This window comes from Schistocerca piceifrons, chromosome 1 (genome assembly GCF_021461385.2).
Source record: "Schistocerca piceifrons isolate TAMUIC-IGC-003096 chromosome 1, iqSchPice1.1, whole genome shotgun sequence".
NCBI lineage: Eukaryota > Metazoa > Arthropoda > Insecta > Orthoptera > Acrididae > Schistocerca > Schistocerca piceifrons.
Window position 1 is genome coordinate 854173039 of NC_060138.1, and position 19473 is coordinate 854192511.

Here is a 19473-nt window from a genome sequence, read left to right on the forward strand (position 1 = left end):
TTCATCCACCTCTAAACCCATGTGCACAGCCTTCTCTTTATTTCTGAACACTGCATACGTAGTCTTTTTTAGGTTTATAACAAATCCATTTTCCAGGAACCATTGAGCTGTGGTGTTTGCAGATATGTATGCTCTTCTCTCAAACAGTGCCACAGTTTGTTCATTGTTCAGTACTGTCACATCATCTCCATACAATATTTTCTTCTCTTTCTCTTCAACACCTGTATCATTAACAAACAGATTAAACAGCAATGGCCCTGTTACCGATCCTTGCGGCACTCTATATTTGATGGTTTTGGTTTCTGATTGGTATGCATCCCTTAGGTGGAAGCTTTTCCCTTTCAAGGAAATTTATTCCCCCCTGCGGGTCCGGGGATTAGAATAGGCCCGAGGTATTCCTGCCTGTCGTAAGAGGCGACTAAAAGGAGTCCATCCCCCTCAAGGGGGTAGTTAGCGCGTGCGTCCGGAGACGGACAGTTTCACGACCTATAATCGTGGTCTTTTTGGTTTTTCACTTCTCGTTTCTTCCTTCCTTTTGTTGGTTCCTTTCTTTGCTCTTCTCCACCCTACTGTCTTCCTTACTCTTTCCCTTGACTTCTCCTTGCCTTCTCATTGCCTTTTTCTCCTTGCCTTCTCCTTGCCTTCTCATTGCCTTCTTCTCCTTGCCTTCTCATTGCCTCCTTCTCCTTGCTTTCTCATTGCCTTCTTCTCCTTGCCTTCTCTGGTCTCCGCCTCGGCGTTTGAGACAGTCTGTCCTCTTTCTCCCTCTCTCTTCTTTTTCCTCTTCTTCCTTCCTCCCTGTGCATGTCTGAAGGCCGACCCACGCGTTCGCACGCGTAGCCGGTGACGGGGTAACGCATAAGTCCCCGCCCTGGGTAGACATGTAAGGCACGCGCGTACCCCCTGGTAAAGGCCAGGCCCGGGGAGGGGTGATTGCCTGAGCTGATACCTTCTGACCATGGCGATTGGTCCCTCCGTCTGTTTCTCGGGAGGTGTGACCTGAGGTGTAAACATTCACCTAAGGCGGGAGTGCCCTCTGAGAGGGTCCCCACAAGGAAGGAGCGCGCCATCGGAGACGCTGGCAATCATGGGGGATTCCTCCGCAATGGATTCTACTCCATCGCTTTCGACTTCGACCCACAAACGGAAACGTGACCAGCCAACAGTGACAAAAGTACTACCGCCTGCCCCACAGTTCCTCGTAGTTTCTCGATCTGAGGACGGAAAGGATTTTTCCTCTGTCAACCCTTTCGTTATTCAGAAGGGCGTAGATGCCATAGCCGGATCTGTCAAATCTTGTACCAGGTTGCATAACGGTACCTTATTACTAGAAACTGAGAGTGCCTTTCAGGCACAAAAACTGCTTCGGGCCACACTCTTGTACACGTTCCCTGTCCGGGTGGAGGCCCACCGCACTTTGAATTCGTCTCGTGGTGTAGTCTATAGTAGCTCTCTCGACGGATTGACTGACGAGGAGCTTCAATCTTTCCTCGCTGAGCAGGGCGTGACGGCTGTCCATCGGGTCATGAAAAAGGTCAACAATGACCTTGTACCGACCCGGACACTTTTCTTAACCTTCGATAGTGTTAAGCTGCCATCGCGCATCAAGGCGGGCTACGAGATTATTTCTGTTCGCCCCTATGTCCCGACACCTACGCGCTGCTACCAGTGTCAGCGTTTCAATCACACTCGACAGTCTTGCTCCAATGTGGCTAAATGTGTCACTTGTGGCAGGGATGCCCATGAGGGTGACTGTCCACCTCCGTCTCCTCGTTGTGTGAACTGTCAGGGTGACCATGCCGCATCCTCCCGCGACTGTCCCGTCTATAAGGAAGAACGCTGTATCCAGGAAATTCGAGTCAAAGAGAAAGTGTCCACCTCGGCTGCTCGCAAGCTATTGGCTAGTAGGAAGCCCATGCTGCTCCCAGCGGGGAAATACAGCACTGTCCTCGCCTCTCCTCGGACTACCCGGGAGGTAGCAACCCAGACATGTGATCTGACCTTCAGCACCACGGTCGTCCGTTCGGCCAGTGCTAAGATCGCGCGGTCGACGTCTCCTCTTCCTCCCATCACCCCACAGACACCAGCCACTTCCTCAGCTTCTGCTCAGTCGAAGACCCCGAAGTCAGATGCACGGGCCTTCAAGAAGGAACCATCCCGTGCAGACTTCCTCCGTCCCTCGACCTCCCAGCCTTCGACCGGTACTTCCACCAAACGTCCTTCTAAAAAGGCGCATAGGAAGCACAGTTCTCCTTCTCCGCCGCGGCGCCTTTCTTCTCCTGCGCCACCCAGCGGTTGCCGCCCCAGGCCGTCATCCGTTTCGCCTGGCCGCACTGCTGGTAGCCGAACATCTGGCCGTTCACCGACGGAGGACGCTCCCCCTCCCGGCCATCCTCCCGAGATGGCCGATGACCCTATAGACCCTATGGACGATGACTGTCCGCCTCCTGCTAGCGGCGGCAGTGCTCGCTCGAAGCCAGGCCCTAAGCGGCCTTCGAGGTGACCCCTTCTCTCATCTTCCTTTTCTTACGATGGCACTTATTAACTGGAATATTCGCAGCATTCGCTCCAACCGAGAGGACTTGAAGTTGCTGCTCCGCTTGCATCGTCCGCTCGTCGTAGCCCTCCAGGAAACGAAGCTACGCCCATGCGATCAAATTGCCTTGACACACTACACCTCTGTGCGTTTTGACCTACCCCCTGTGGTAGGTATCCCAGCTCATGGAGGGGTTATGTTGCTGGTCCGGGATGATATTTACTACGATCCCATCACGTTGCACACCGGCCTGCAGGCAGTTGCCATCCGCATTACTCTCCCCACTTTTACTTTTTCCTTTTGTACCGTTTACGCTCCATCGTCATCTGCCGTTACCAGGGCAGACATGACGCAACTTATTGCTCAGCTACCTGCACCATTTTTGTTAACTGGAGACTTCAATGCCCACCATCCTCTTTGGGGCTCTCCAGCATCCTGCCCGAGGGGCTCCTTGTTAGCAGACCTTTTCAACCAGCTCAATCTTGTCTGCCTCAATACTGGCGCCCCTACTTTTCTTTCGGACACATCTCATACCTATTCCCATTTAGACCTCTCTATATGTACTCCCCAACTTGCACGCCGGTTTGAGTGGTATGCACTTGCTGATACATATTCGAGCGACCACTTCCCGTGTGTTATCCATCTCCTGCAGCATACTCCCTCTCCGTGCTCCTCTCGTTGGACCATCTCCAAGGCAGACTGGGGGCTCTTCTCTTCCAGGGCGACCTTTCAGGATCAAACCTTCACAAGCTGCGATCGTCAGGTCGCACACCTCATGGAAGTCATTCTCGCTGCTGCTGAATATTCCATCCCTCACCCTACTTCTTCTCCTCGTCGCGTACCGGTCCCCTGGTGGACCGCAGCATGTAGAGACGCTTTACGTGCTCGTCGACGTGCTTTACGCACCTTTAAACGCCACCCTACAGTGGCGAATTGTATTAATTATAAACGATTACGTGCTCAGTGTCGTCGTATTATTAAAGAAAGCAAGAAAGCCAGCTGGGCTGCTTTCACAAGCACCTTCAACACTTCTACTCCTTCTTCTGTTGTCTGGGGTAGCCTGCGCCGGCTATCTGGCACTAAGGTCCACTCCCCAGTTTCTGGCTTGAAGGTCGCGAATGAAGTCCTTGTGGCCCCTGAGGCTGTCTCCAATGCCTTCGGCCGCTTTTTCGCCGAGGTTTCGAGCTCCGCTCATTACCACCCTGCCTTCCTCCCCCGCAAACAGGCAGAGGAGGCTAGGCCACCTGACTTCCGCTCCTCGAATTGTGAAAGTTATAATGCCCCATTCACCATGCGGGAACTCGAAACCGCACTTGGCCGATCACGGTCCTCCGCTCCAGGGCCTGATTCTATTCATATTCAGATGCTGAAGAACCTTTCTCCTGCGGGTAAAGGTTTTCTTCTTCGTACATACAATCGCATCTGGATTGAGGGACATGTTCCCGCATGCTGGCGCGAGTCTATTGTTGTCCCGATTCCTAAGCCGGGGAAGGACAAGCACTTGCCTTCCAGTTATCGACCTATCTCGCTTACCAGCTGTGTCTGTAAAGTGATGGAGCGAATGGTTAACTCTCGATTGGTTTGGCTGCTCGAGTCTCGACGCCTACTTACCAATGTACAATGTGGATTTCGAAGGCGCCGCTCTGCTGTTGACCATCTGGTTACCTTGTCGACCTTCATTATGAATAACTTCTTGCGGAAGCGCCCGACCGCGGCTGTGTTCTTTGATTTGGAGAAGGCTTACGACACCTGTTGGAGGGCGGGCATTCTCCGCACCATGCATACCTGGGGCTTTCGCGGTCGCCTCCCTCTTTTTATTCGTTCCTTTTTAATGGATCGACAGTTTCGGGTACGTGTGGGTTCTGTCCTGTCAGACACCTTTCGCCAGGAGAATGGGGTGCCACAGGGCTCAGTTTTGAGCGTCGCTCTCTTCGCCATCGCGATCAATCCAATAATGGATTGCCTCCCAGCTGATGTATCAGGCTCCCTTTTCGTGGACGATTTTACCATCTATTGCAGCGCGCAGTGTACACGTGTCCTGGAGCGCTGTCTTCAGCGTTCTCTTGACCGTCTTTACTCCTGGAGTGTCGCCAATGGCTTCCGTTTTTCTGCCGAGAAGACGGTCTGTATTAACTTCTGGCGCTACAAAGAGTTTCTCCCACCGACCTTACGACTCGGTCCCGTTGCTCTCCCACTCGTGGAGACAATCAAATTTTTAGGCCTTACCTTTGACAGGAAACTTAGCTGGTCTCCACATGTGTCATATTTGGCCGCCCGTTGTACCCGTTCTTTAAATGTCCTCCGTGTTCTCAGTGGTATGTCGTGGGGAGCGGATCGAACCGTCCTACTTCGTCTATATCGGTCGATCGTCCGCTCCAAGCTGGATTATGGGAGCTTCGTATACTCCTCTGCACGGCCATCCATCTTACGCCGCCTCAACTCCATACAACATCGGGGTTTACGACTTGCGATCGGAGCATTTTATACCAGTCCCGTAGAGAGTCTTCATGCTGACGCTGGCGAATTGCCACTCACCTACCGGCACGATATACTGCTTTGTCGGTATGCCTGTCGGCTACTGTCAATGCCCGACCATCCGTCTTATCGTTCCTTTTTTGACGACTCTCTTGACCTTCAATACGGGTTGTATGTCTCTGCCTTGCTACCCCCTGGAGTTCGCTTTCGTCGCCTCCTTCAACACCTTAATTTTTCACTCCCTGCAACCTTTCGAGTGGGCGAGAGCCGCACGCCACCTTGGCTCCAGGCTCAGGTCCGCGTTCACCTCGACCTCAGCTCGCTCCCAAAAGAGGTCACCCCCGGTTCGGTCTACCACTCCCGTTTTTTGGAACTTCGTTCGAAGTTCAACAACATGACTTTCATTTATACAGATGGCTCTAAGACCAATGACGGGGTCAGGTGTTCCTTTATTGTCGGGGCACAAAGTTTCCAATACCGGCTCCATGGCCATTGTTCGGTCTTCACAGCTGAGCTCTTTGCCCTCTACCAGGCTGTTCTTTACATCTGCCGCCACCGACATTCTGCTTATGTCATCTGCTCAGATTCCCTGAGCGCCATCCAGAGCCTCAGTGATCCGTACCCAGTTCACCCTTTCGTACACCGGATCCAACGCTCTCTTCAGCAGCTGGTGGACGTCGGTATGCCGGTTAGCTTTATGTGGGTTCCTGGCCATGTTGGTATCCCTGGGAATGAAGCTGCAGATGCCGCGGCCAAGGCTGCGGTCCTCCAGCCTCGGACAGCTTCTTGTTGTGTCCCTTCGTCCGATTTTAGCAGGGTCATTTGTCGGCGCGTTGTGTCGCTGTGGCATGCCGATTGGGCTGCACTTACCGACAACAAGCTTCGGGCCTTAAAACCTCTTCCCGTGGCTTGGATGTCCTCCTCACGCCCTTCTCGGCGGGAGGAGGTCGTTTTAGCAAGGTTGAGAATTGGACACTGCCGGTTCAGCCATCGCCATCTGCTGACGGCTGCGCCGGCGCCGTTCTGCCCATGTGGGCACTTGCTGACGGTTAGACACATTTTAATGTCCTGTCCAGATCTTAACACACTGCGCCTCGATCTTAACCTGCCTAATACTTTAGATGCCATTTTAGCGGATGACCCACGAGCAGCTGCTCGTGTTCTTTGTTTTATCAATTTGACAAACCTCGCTAAGGACATTTGATGATGTTTTTTAATCCTATGCCTGTCAGTCTGTCTTTTATTGTGTTTTCCCTTTTAGTTGTTGTTGTCAACTTATGCCTCGCGGTGCATTCTTAGAGTAGTCAGGGCGCTAATGACCATTGAAGTTGTGCGCCCGAAAACCACAAAAAAAAAAAAAAAAAAGGAAATTTATTGTATTCGAGCTGAGAATAAGTTCAGGAATTCTGCATCAAACTGATGTTAACATACTTTTGCGGATCCATACTTTTACCTTTCTTATATACAGGAGTCACCTTCATTTTTTTCCAGATTCTCGGGACTTAACACTGGGAGAGAGATTCATGATAAAGGGGGCCAATGCCATAGAGTACTCTTTGTAAAACTCAATTGGAATTCCATCCAGACCTGGCGGCTTATTTGTTTCTCTATGCCAGGGATGCTTACTACTATGTTGTCCATATGGGACTCTGTGCAGTTGTCAAATGACTGTATGTTTGTATGATTCTTCTGCTTGAATGATTTGTCAAATGCAGAATTTGAAACTTTGACTTTTGTTTTGCTATCTTTGACTGCCACTCCAAATTGGTCAGTGATATACTTACATATTTTACTCATTTTAATCACATAAATATGAACATATTTTGCCTGTTGATGGAACTTAAAAATCCACACCCTGCTGATGACCACTCTCCAAGCCTTCAAGGTTACCGTGCCTTCTGTCAGAACTATACTGGCCATGAGAGAACATCTTTTGGGGTCTCTATTTTGGTTCACATACATATCGTCAGTGAGTGAATTACCCTCTGCAGCATATTGGAAACAATAGCACTGCAAGTGTGAACAAAAACAACAATGATCATCTTTTGCATCATTTATTTACCCTGGCAAGCAACTTCCATACCAAGGTGTGACCACCTCAGTTCGACATCTGTCCTGTACATTTCTCCTGTTTGGAGATTTCAGTGCACATCACTCCCTGTGGGGGAGTACCACACCATATGGCAGGAGCTTGCTGATTGATTGACTTCTTTTTAAATCCCGATCTGAGTTTTCTCATTAACAATACCCCTAGCCACTTTAGTTGTCTACCGTGGCGCACCTGTTCGGTGCAATGGTTGCTATACCATGATCTTTGTGGCAGTGACCATTTTCCAATGATCCTGTCACTTTCTTATCTCCAACTGAGAGACCATTTGTCACAATTGGCTCTCTGAAACAGTAGCTGGCAGTTGTATGTGTCTTCCATCACCTTCATCCCCTCTTCTGTCAGATTACATCACTGAAGTGGTTGGAGACAAATATGATATGGTCATCTAAATCACTGGAACAGGTATCCCCCTCTCTAAGACCTCCTTCCACCAGTGGATAATACCATGGTGGAGCAAAGACCATTGTAACAGCTATTCAGGAACACCAAAGGACCCTGCAATGTCTCCAGTGACATCCATTTGAGACTGCCCACATAACTTTTAAGAGGCTCCAGGCAAAGCCTCACTACCTAACTAAAATGCAGTTGGAAGGAATGCTTACATCTTCTCCTTGGTCATTTATGCCCCTCCATCCCAGCTGATGTTGTTGGAGGGAGTGTGATGGGTAAAAATTATAGAGGGAAACCAGGAGATGAATACAGAAATATTCTTAAAAAAAGGAAAAAAATTCTAAAAGGAATAAATAAATTGAAGAGTTACCATTGACTGCACTGCTAAAACAGTGAGAGATGGAACACTCCAAATCTCTTAGAATATAACCAACAAGCAAGTCGAAAATCTTAAATTTGTATCAGCTTTATCGATAGCAGTTGACGAGTCTCATGACATAAATGATATGACCTGAGTTTCACTTTTTATACACTATTTTTCATTACACATCCAAAGAAAAATTAGGATTGGTACCACTCATAGGTCAACAATGTGGAAAGGATATTGCAGTTGCTGTAATTGAGTGCACTGAAAAACATAATACTCTACTCGACAAAACTGTCTCATTTTCAACTGATGGGGTGGAAAGTATGATTGGCCTAAGAAACGGGTTTGTTGCTGTTTTGAAAGAAAAAATTAGTCTCAGGATACTTACTTACCATTGCATCATTCTTTAAGAAGTCCATTGTGTGTAGACATTCCCAGAAGAAACTTGCAAAGTTATGGAACATGTGATTAACATTATGAACTCCGTTATAGCTAAAACTCTCTCATCAGCAATGTAAAGAATTTTTAGTTGAAATGGAGAGCGAATACACACATTTTCAGCTGCATAACGAGGTATGGTGGTTATCAAGAGGAAACATTCTGAAACGTTTTACTTCCTTATTAACAGAAAATAAAGCATTTCTCCCTGAGAAAGGTGTCTAGAACTAACAAACGCTCAATGGATCCGAAAGTTTTATTTCATTGTAAACATTACATATCATCTAAATCAGCTTAATTGTAAACTACAGAGGAAAGTAAACAGTTTGTTAGAAAAATTATTTAATTCAGAAACAATTTTTTTCCTCAAGTTCTTGAAAGAGAACATTGTCAAGAAAATAATCGGATATTGAAACCTGCTATTTCAAAACAACACTTTTATTAAATATAAGGGGAGCCGTTCTCAACTGGTTTCAGGACTTACGAAACAGTAAAACAATGTTAGCCTTTGTTAAAAATGTCTTAATGCTACTGTAAAAGAATCACATTTTTCTTCCTTTAAGACCGACATTATTGACTTTGAGGTGCTATTGCTGGATTTAAAAAAAAATCTGGTGCTCAAAATTTGAACATTGTTGTGCTGAGATAGAATTATTGGAGAAAAAGAAATGTGAATTTAGTCCACATCACAAGTGGTCTGCTTTGAAAGATTTAGTATTCCAAATTCATATAATCAGCTGGAACAACTATTGTTTGCTGTTTTTTCCTTTTTCAGGTTTACATATTAATGTGAACAATCATTTTCAAGAATGAACCTTATCGAATGTAAATTGGGATGTCTTTTTATTGATATGAACTTGGAATCATAGCTAAAACTAGCAAGAAGAAGACAGAGAGAGAGAGAGAGAGAGAGAGAGAGAGAGAGAGAGAGAGAGAGAGAGAGAGAGAAGGCCATTGTTCACATTTGTGTTTGTCAGTCATTGCCACGATTTAATTTTATGATTACCTTACAATTTAATTTTAATCACAGATAATATTGTTGCTAAGTATATCAAGTTTCGATGTACCTACAGCTTAGCTAAGACTCAAAAAGTTTATTAAGTTAGCTTTGTGGAGTGGAAGAAGATGTAGTATCAAGTACTGAGAAAGTTATGTTGAGATGGTTTGGTCACACAGAGAGGATGAATGAAGGGATGTCAGTGAAACAAGCATGCAACATGAGTGTGGGTGGCAGTGTTGGAACATACCTCAGTCAGATTGCATTATTATCAAAGGGCAGCTTCGCAGTACCTTAATTAATTTATTAATAGTATACATATCTACATAGAGTATAAAGTGTGTTATTGAACCATTTGACTCTCAAAAGAATTTTCAGTTGTTGGACTGTTGGTATTTAACTCTTTTGACTAATGTGTTTGCTGACCACTGCACTAGGCCATCAATCATAAATTCATTGTGTAATAGCATTGTATGTTTCATGTTTACATTTCTATTATGAAAGCACACATTTAATGCATTCACACCATGAAACATAACAAATAAAGAAGAAAGATTTTTTTTTAATCTACAGGCAACGGTTCCTGTATACTGTAGTTATAAGAGATTGGGTCATATACAAGTTGAGAAAACTATGCTCCTACAACACAATTCTGGTTTCAATTAATTTTTATTTGTGCTAATTTGTTAAGACAAAACTCCACAGCCAAAAGGCATGGATGTACTAGTTACCAGGTAGATACAGAAAATCCAACAAAGAGTGACGCATTTTGTCGTGGGATTGTATAGTCCATATGAGAGTGTTGGAGATGTTCAACGAGCTCCAGTGACAGATGCTGTAAGAGAGGTATTGTACATTATGAGGAAGGCTTTGCTGTTGACATTTCAAGAGGGTACTTTCTGGGAAGAGTTGGACAACATATTATTTCCTTCCACATACATCTTGCAAAATGACAACAATGAGAAAAATTCAAGAGTGAGAGCTATTACAGCAGCTCACCAACAATCATTTTTCCCACATGCTGTTCACAAATAGAACAAGGGAGGGAGGATCAGTTAGTGGTACCAGAAGTACCCTCTGCCACACACCGTCAGATGGCTTATGGAGTGTTGATGTAGATATTCTTGCAGCAATATTTTTGTTGTTTTGTCATTCCACTTCTTATACCATAACTAGGTCTGGAGTAGAGTTAAATTGTATTGTATTGTATTTATTTATTTATTTATTTATTTAGCCTGTGGATCACATATTGTACAAAGTACACATGATATAGGACAAGTCATTTTTCTTAGCAAATATGTAGTTTGGAGAAAAAAATAGGCAATGGACTGCCATTAAAAAAAATGTACACAAAATTGTTCATTGATGAATATAGTAACTTCACATACAGAGAATACAAACAATTTACATGGGGAACTAAGAAACATGTAGGCAATGTAGTGCTACTTTAAATTTACACAAATAATCACTGAGATTACAGAATAGTGAAAATGTCAACTGGAAGCACAACAGAGGGACATGAAATTAACATTGAGATTTCACAGACAATTAAGTTTTAATACAGGGTGATTCAAAAAGAATACCACAACTTTAAAAATGTGTATTTAATGAAAGAAACATAATATAACCTTCTGTTATACATCATTACAAAGAGTATTTAAAAAGGTTTTTTTTCACTCAAAAACAAATTCAGAGATGTTCAATATGGCCCCCTCCAGACACACGAGCAATATCAACCCAATACTCCAACTCGTTCCACACTCTCTGTAGCATATCAGGCGTAACAGTTTGGATAGCTGCTGTTATTTCTCGTTTCAAATCATCAATGGTGGCTGGGAGAGGTGGCCTAAACACCATATCCTTAACATACCCCCATAAGAAAAAATCGCAGGGGGTAAGATCAGGGCTTCTTGGAGGCCAGTGATGAAGTGCTCTGTCACGGGCTGGCTGGCGGCCGATCCATCGCCTCGGGTAGTTGACGTTCAGTGCCCCATATACAGACATTGTGACGGTTGACTTTCCCGTTAGTGTGGAAAGTTGCTTCATCACTAAACACAATCTTTGAAACGAAAGATTCATCTGTTTCCATTTGAGCAAGGATAAAATCACAGAAATCGATTCTTTTAATCTTATCAGCTGCAGACAGTGCTTGAACCAATTTCAGACGATAAGGTTTCATAACTAACCTTTTTTGTAGGACTCTCCATACAGTTGATTGTGGAATTTGCAGCTCTCTGCTAGCTCTGCGAGTCAATTTTCCTGGGCTGCGAACAAATGCTTGCTGGATGCGTGCTACATTTTCATCACTCGTTCTCGGCCGTCCAGAACTTTTCCATTTGCACAAACACCCATTCTCTGTAAACTGTTTATACCAACGTTTAATACACCACCTATCAGGAGGTTTAACACCATACTTCGTTCGAAATGCACGCTGAACAACTGTCGTCGATTCACTTCTGCCGTACTCAATAACACAAAAAGCTTTCTGTTGAGCGGTCGCCATCTTAGCATCAACTGACGCTGATGCCTAGTCAACAGCGCCTCAAGCGAACAAATGTACAACTAAATGAAACTTTATAGCTCCCTTAATTCGCCGACAGATAGTGCTTAGCTCTGCCTTTTGTCGTTGCAGAGTTTTAAATTCCTAAAGTTGTGGTATTCTTTTTGAATCACCCTGTACTAATAGAATGTGTACTTGTACATTCAAAAAGCGAGTTAAAAATTTTTGGGAAGTGAAACTGAAACATAGTTGTGTATAGTAGAAATTAGGTTATTATTTTGCCTACAGAATGTTTTACTCTAATCACAGTATTTCACAAAGGAACTTTATAATTTTTCATTTCCAGGAATTCTTGTACTGAATAGAAACAGTGCTTTGTCAGAAATGCCTTTAGTTTATTTTTAAGTATTGGATCTGGAGCAGTTTTTATTTGTTCTGGAATTTTATTGTGTAATACGACACCCAGATGAGTTATATATTTTTGGTATGATGACGTCCTTGAAAAAATTTGATGGATATTAGATTGCCCTCTGGTATAATGAGCATGTATATCATTGTTTTGGATTAATTTGCCTGTTCTTGAGAGGTATTCCCTGGTGAATAGGATTGTTTCTTGAATGAATAGGGATGGGATGCTTAGAACATTAAGTTTTATAAATTGACATTTACAGGATTCCAGCTTTTTGAGGCCACAGATTATCCTCAGTGCTCTTTTTTGTAGTTTAAATATATTTGTGCTGTGAGTTGAATTTCCCCAAAAGATGATTCCATAGCGGAGCAATGAGTGGAACTGCGCATAATATGCTTGCATTAGTGTGGATTTACTTGTAGTAGATTTTAGTATTCTTAGTCCATAGCACAATGATGAGAGTTTCTTTGATAAGTTGTTTATATGTGTGTCCCATTTTAAATTTTGTTGGACCCATAGACCCAAAAATTTTGCTGCATTTACATTTTCAATTTTATCATTATTTAACTTTACTTGGATAGTTTTTTGATTGGATGTGGGAATTAGATGGAAGTTGATACATACAGTTTTCCCACTATTAACAATTAGGCCATTTTTGTTAAACCACTCAGAAAGTTTTTTCATAGAGTTATCAGATATTGTCTGAAGGGATTTAGGGCTAGATCCAGTCAACACTATGCTTGTATCATCAGCAAACAGGATAGTTTTTTGTGGGCTCATACGTTCAACAAGATCATCTATGTAAATGAGGAAAAGTAATGGCCCTAGAACAGAACCCTGGGGAACACCATATCTTATTGATCTTTCCTCCGAGAGGAAAACTGTGTTATTTATTTTATTCTGTACATTAATATCGTATTGAAGTGATACCTTCTGTCTGCGGTTTTGTAGGTAAGAGCATAGCCAGTTGTGAGCCACACCTCTTATTCCTCTTCTTTCCAAATTAGCAAGCAGTATTTTATGATCTAGTACGTCAAAGGCTTTAGAGAGATCTAAGAAGATACCTGCAGCTATATTATGTTGGTCAATTGATTTCAGTATGTGGTCCAACAGTTCAAAAATTGCTGTCAGGGTGGATAAAGATTTACTAAAACCATGTTGTTGAATGCTGATTGGTGCGTGGTTTTTTATGAAATTTATAAGACTGTCATAAAAAAGTTTTTCCAGGATTTTTGAAAAGATGCTTAATATGGATAATGGTCTATAATTGGATACTAAATCAGGGGAACCTTTCTTTAGTAATGGTGAGACTTTAGCTATTTTGAGAGCATCTGGAAAAATGCCAGTTTTTAATGATTGGTTGTAGCTATTTTGAGAGCATCTGGAAAAAAGCCAGTTTTTAATGATTGGTTGTAGATGGTTGATAATGGCTTTACTACACTCCTGGAAATGGAAAAAAGAACACATTGACACCGGTGTGTCAGACCCACCATACTTGCTCCGGACACTGCGAGAGGGCTGTACAAGCAATGATCACACGCACGGCACAGCGGACACACCAGGAACCGCGGTGTTGGCCGTCGAATGGCGCTAGCTGCGCAGCATTTGTTCACCGCCGCCGTCAGTGTCAGCCAGTTTGCCGTGGCATACGGAGCTCCATCGCAGTCTTTAACACTGGTAGCATGCCGCGACAGCGTGGACGTGAACCGTATGTGCAGTTGACGGACTTTGAGCGAGGGCGTATAGTGGGCATGCGGGAGGCCGGGTGGACGTACCGCCGAATTGCTCAACACGTGGGGCGTGAGGTCTCCATAGTACATCGATGTTGTCGCCAGTGGTCGGCGGAAGGTGCACGTGCCCGTCGACCTGGGACCGGACCGCAGCGACGCACGGATGCACGCCAAGACCGTAGGATCCTACGCAGTGCCGTAGGGGACCGCACCGCCACTTCCCAGCAAATTAGGGACACTGTTGCTCCTGGGGTATCGGCGAGGACCATTCGCAACCGTCTCCATGAAGCTGGGCTACGGTCCCGCACACCGTTAGGCCGTCTTCCGCCCACGCCCCAACATCGTGCAGCCCGCCTCCAGTGGTGTCGCGACAGGCGTGAATGGAGGGACGAATGGAGACGTGTCGTCTTCAGCGATGAGAGTCGCTTCTGCCTTGGTGCCAATGATGGTGGTATGCGTGTTTGGCGCCGTGCAGGTGAGCGCCACAATCAGGACTGCATACGACCGAGGCACACAGGGCCAACACCCGGCATCATGGTGTGGGGAGCGATCTCCTACACTGGCCGTACACCACTGGTGATCGTCGAGGGGACACTGAATAGTGTACGGTACATCCAAACCGTCATCGAACCCATCGTTCTACCATTCCTAGACCGGCAAGGGAACTTGCTGTTCCAACAGGATAATGCACGTCCGCATGTATCCCGTGCCACCCAACGTGTTCTAGAAGGTGTAAGTCAACTACCCTGGCCAGCAAGATCTCCGGATCTGTCCCCCATTGAGCATGTTTGGGACTGGATGAAGCGTCGTCTCACGTGGTCTGCACGTCCAGCACGAACGCTGGTCCAACTGAGGCGCCAGGTGGAAATGGCATGGCAAGCCGTTCCACAGGACTACATCCAGCATCTCTACGATCGTCTCCATGGGAGAATAGCAGCCTGCATTGCTGCGAAAGGTGGATATACACTGTACTAGTGCCGACATTGTGCATGCTCTGTTGCCTGTGTCTATGTGCCTGTGGTTCTGTCAGTGTGATCATGTGATGTATCTGAGCCCAGGAATGTGTCAATAAAGTTTCCCCTTCCTGGGACAATGAATTCACGGTGTTCTTATTTCAATTTCCAGGAGTGTATATGGGGAGCGCACACCTTTAATATGAGGTCAGGTACTTCATCATAGCCACTAGAGATTTTATTGGGTAACAATTTTATTATGTTCCTAATTTCATCAGGGTTTGTTTCATAAACAAACATTGTAGCATTAGTGCTGTTTGACGTATTGGTGGAATTGAAGAACGATACCTTGCAGTTTGCCTGAATGAGATCTTCTGCTAGTGAGGTCAAATATTCATTGAACTTGTTTACAACTGTGTATGGATCTGTGACCTTAGAGTCATTAAGTGTTAGAGAAATGTTTTCCTTTTTAGGTGTTGAACTACAAGTTTCTTTTTTAATAAATTTCCACATAGCTTTCATTTTGTTTGAAGAGTTTCTTATGAAATTGTCATTCCATAAAAGTTTTGCCTGTCTAATCACTCTAAGATAAGTTTTTTTGTACGCTTTACAATAGTCAGAAAATTCTTCAGTGACTATGTATTTTTTGGAGCAATATTGGAGAAATCTGTTTCTCTCACTAGAAATTTTGATTCCTTTTGTTACCCACGACTTTCTATTTTGATTGCTTGAAGTTTTTGTTTCAAAAGGAAATGCTCTATTAAAGTAATAAAGGAAGTTGTTATGGAAGCTTAAGAACATATTATCAACAGTTGTTTGCATGTAAACACTGTCCCAATTTTCCTTATCTAATAGGAAGTTAAAAATCCTAATATTGTCATCTGAAAGGTTTCTTCTTTGAAATACTTTTTTGGGGCTGATTTTACTATTTTCCATGTCAACGCTCAGTAGCTGAGCATCATGGTCACTGTATCCCATGCTCAGTACTTCGCCAGTGAATTTGTAACCAGTATCAGTTATGAAGATTTGATCAATTATTGAATCAGTATGCTCTGTTGATCTTGTTGGAGAGTGTATTGTGGGGATCATATTAAAGGATTTGGTCATGTTTAACAAATCAAGTTTAGCATTACTGTTTTTTGATAAATCAATGTTAAAATCGCCACAAAGTATTATTCTCATATTTAATGAGCTGACACTGTTCAGCAGAACTTCTAATTTGGTCATAAAATTTGGAATATTACTACTTGGTGCTCTATATACATTTATAATTATATAGTTTAGTTCAGGCAGCTTAACCATAGAAAGCTCAAATTCCGTATCTTCAGATAATGCAATCTGTTCATTTAGGCCTACCTCACTGAATTTTATCTGGTCCTTTACAAATATAGCAGTACCGCCATGTGTGTAGAAATTCCTAAAATAAAAGCTTGTTAATGAGTACCTTGGAATAGAGGTTGACTGAATTTCTTCTTTAGACAGCCAGTGTTCGGTAATACATATTACATCTGGATTTATTTGAGACTGAAGTAACACTTCCAGCATTTGAATCTTATTTCTGAATGACTGGACATTATGGTGTAATACAAGAAATGATGGACTTTGTGACTTTTCAGTTAAGGGTTTAATTAATTTCTTTTCTAAAGGTATTTCTGACACAGCACTTACCCTAAAAAATTGGCCAAGATTTTATTTTTGTGTGTGGCTTCTTGCACGCAATTTTCAGTAGCAGAGATGGTTTTGAGGGGTTGACACAGTTCTGCTTCCATCAAAGCTTCTGTTTTTGGCCTAAACCATTTTGTAATTTGTGGTTGTTTGGCGATCTTGATACTTGGGGCTGATTTCTTCAGGATATGATTTCGGAGTTTTTCTACTATTTGGTCTTTTCCTAACATATTTAAATGTAATCCATGAGCTGTATGAAATCTTCTTCCTAAATTGTATGTATCAATTATCTCTACGTTATGAAATGTAGAACATTTGTTGATAATCATCAGAATGTTTGTAGTGATCATATCTTGTACTCAGTTCCAGGGAGATCTGACAGTGTCCAGCAAGCCAGAGGCCGCTTTTCCTATCGCAGCTGTGATTGTTGCTTTATGGGTGGACTTTCCAGATGTTGGACAATTGTTGTTAGGTCACTTTTATTCTGAGTGCCCATATCTCGTTCCTATATATCCACCTCAATTAGAAGGACAATCAAATGAAGATTATTACAAGTAAGTACTTGTACTGTCTTTGTGTAAATGACTTTTGAGATGCATAACACACTTATTTGCGCTGTAATACATTAGTGATTCAATAAAACCCTTTATACTCTAGCTATTTTCCCACCTCGTAACTTTGTGTGAAAATTTGTAAGTATGTTTGTTGTGGAGATTATAACATCTGCACTACAACAGTAACAATTTCAATCCTGTTTGTTTACCAGTGATTGCTCTACACCCCATCTTATTTCTACTCCTTCCATTATTTGTATTGTGCCCAGAACATGCCAGTTTTGTGTTTGATTATACAGACTGTCAGCAAGCAAAGATAAAGTACTTGAGACCCGTAGTCCTCTTTACTCCTTCTTATTGATATTATTGAGCTGGGAGTTCAAGGGAAAAAAACACATAGTAATGATGCATACAGTAATTATATGAAATGACTCAATAAAATGAACAGAGTTAGCTTAATTTAGGATGTTATTGTGAAGCACGGAAATAAGGATATTTGTCATAAATAAGAAGATACATACAGCACTTAAATTGTTGAGCACAGTAACTTTACAATGTACATTATTAAATCACTTCACTAGTACTAGTGTTTGTTAAGTGTAAGTATGTTCATTTCAGCTGTAGCCTTCCCCCTTTTCGTGTGTGTGTGTGGGGGGGGGGGGGGGGGGGGGGAATTTGTCTCTAAGTTTCTCCTCCTCAAATTTTCCATTATCTTATGAAATAACATAAGTATAAGGGGCAGTCAAATGAAAATGAGACGTATAGGGGAAAAACTGAAAACTGTTTATTATTTAAAAAGTAACTGCCATATCCATTGAAACTTTTATCCCACTGAGAGACAGGATGTCATGCCTCTGTGGAAAAATGTTTGCAGCCGCCTACAGAATCATGATATTTCCCAGGTGTGCATCTCTTTCATGTGAAACAAATCGATGCCTATGAATTTCTTTCTTCAAGGTGCCAAACATATAGACATCACATGGGGAGAGATCAGGACTGTATGGAGATTGTGTAAGGGCTTCCCAGCGAAACGTCTGCAGTGTAATCAATACAACCTTGGCAAAGTATGAGCAGGCATTGTCCTGCAGCAAAATGATGCCATCCGACAATATTGCTGTGTGTTTGGACTTGATGGCCCACTTCAGTTCTTGCAAAGTGTCTGTATTGTGCAGTGCATTAATTGTGGAACAGTATTCCAGAAAGTCGATGAGCAGCTGGCTCTCGCAGTCAAAGAGAAAGTCGTCATGATTTTCCCAGAGCTGGCAAACCTGTTGTTTCTAATATGCTGCAGAAGTTTTGCTGGGAATTCCTTACACACCCGTCATACAGTCCTCATACCTCCCCATGCAAACTCTGTATTTTTGGAGCTCTAATGAAAGACGTTCATTTCTGCCAGTTTGCTTTAGATGAAGAGTTGCATGCCTGGGTACAATCATTGTTCCATAGACAACTGAAAACATTTTTTGCATGAAGGCATTGACTGTTTTGTCTTCCATTGGGATACATATATTACCAGTTGTAACAATTCGAGTCAAGATAGATGTAACGGAACTTGAATAGCGTATTTCCTCTATTGGTTATGGTAGGGAGATCAATCTTTCGGTCCTGTCTGCATATTTATATATAATATTGCATGAATAAAGGCTGGGCGAGTGTAAAGCTATCGTTAAAAACGCACGCCGCGTTATTTGTTAAGATTTGGTCGGTCATAATAATAATAATAATAATAATAATGACAACGTGCTTTTGAATACAATCAAAATATAACGGCGATAACTGTTTAGTGTTATTGGAAATAATATGTAGTAAACTAATGAGTAAGGTAGCCGATCCTATAAGATCAGGTAAAATTGGGCATATTGAGGTGTTTTGCTTTATATCGACGAAGCTGATGATACGGCATCATTTTTTTTTTCGTTTATTCTTAGAAATAAACAAGTAAAGAAATGCTAATTGTGCATTGTGAAAAAATATAGGGGCGAGTTTTAAATAACTACGGTATATGATCAGAGTAACAAAAGGACAATTAGTTACATGAAATCGCGGATAGCGAAGTGTGGTCATTAAATTGAGTGCACCTACAGGGCGGTCAATTCTGGGATAAATCTATACGCATCTCACGAGGGACGCGGTATTGAGACCGTTCTTCCCCCCCCCACCCCCCACCCCCCCTCCCCCATTATATTGCGGAGTGCGGGCTCCAAATATGAAAAGGAGAAAACATTAACTAAAGTGTGTAATTGTCTTACACCTAACAAACATTCGTGGAGGGCGGTGGCTAAACTAGAAGAGTCAATTACAAAATACTGTATCATTATCATTGACTGTTGGTGTCGAGCAACCAAAACT

General features: G+C 43.2%; 1 protein-coding gene across 2 annotated transcripts in view; it reads left to right on the forward strand.

Moving 5' to 3' along the window:
• LOC124791547 (mRNA export factor GLE1) overlaps nucleotides 1–19473 on the forward strand; it is a 142468-nt gene that overhangs the window by 107513 nt on the left and 15482 nt on the right. For both annotated transcript variants that reach the window (XM_047257868.1, XM_047257869.1), the window contains exon 9: nucleotides 16934–17124. In XM_047257868.1, the coding sequence (XP_047113824.1) occupies nucleotides 16934–17124 (191 nt within the window). The remainder of the gene's footprint in view (nucleotides 1–16933; nucleotides 17125–19473) is intronic.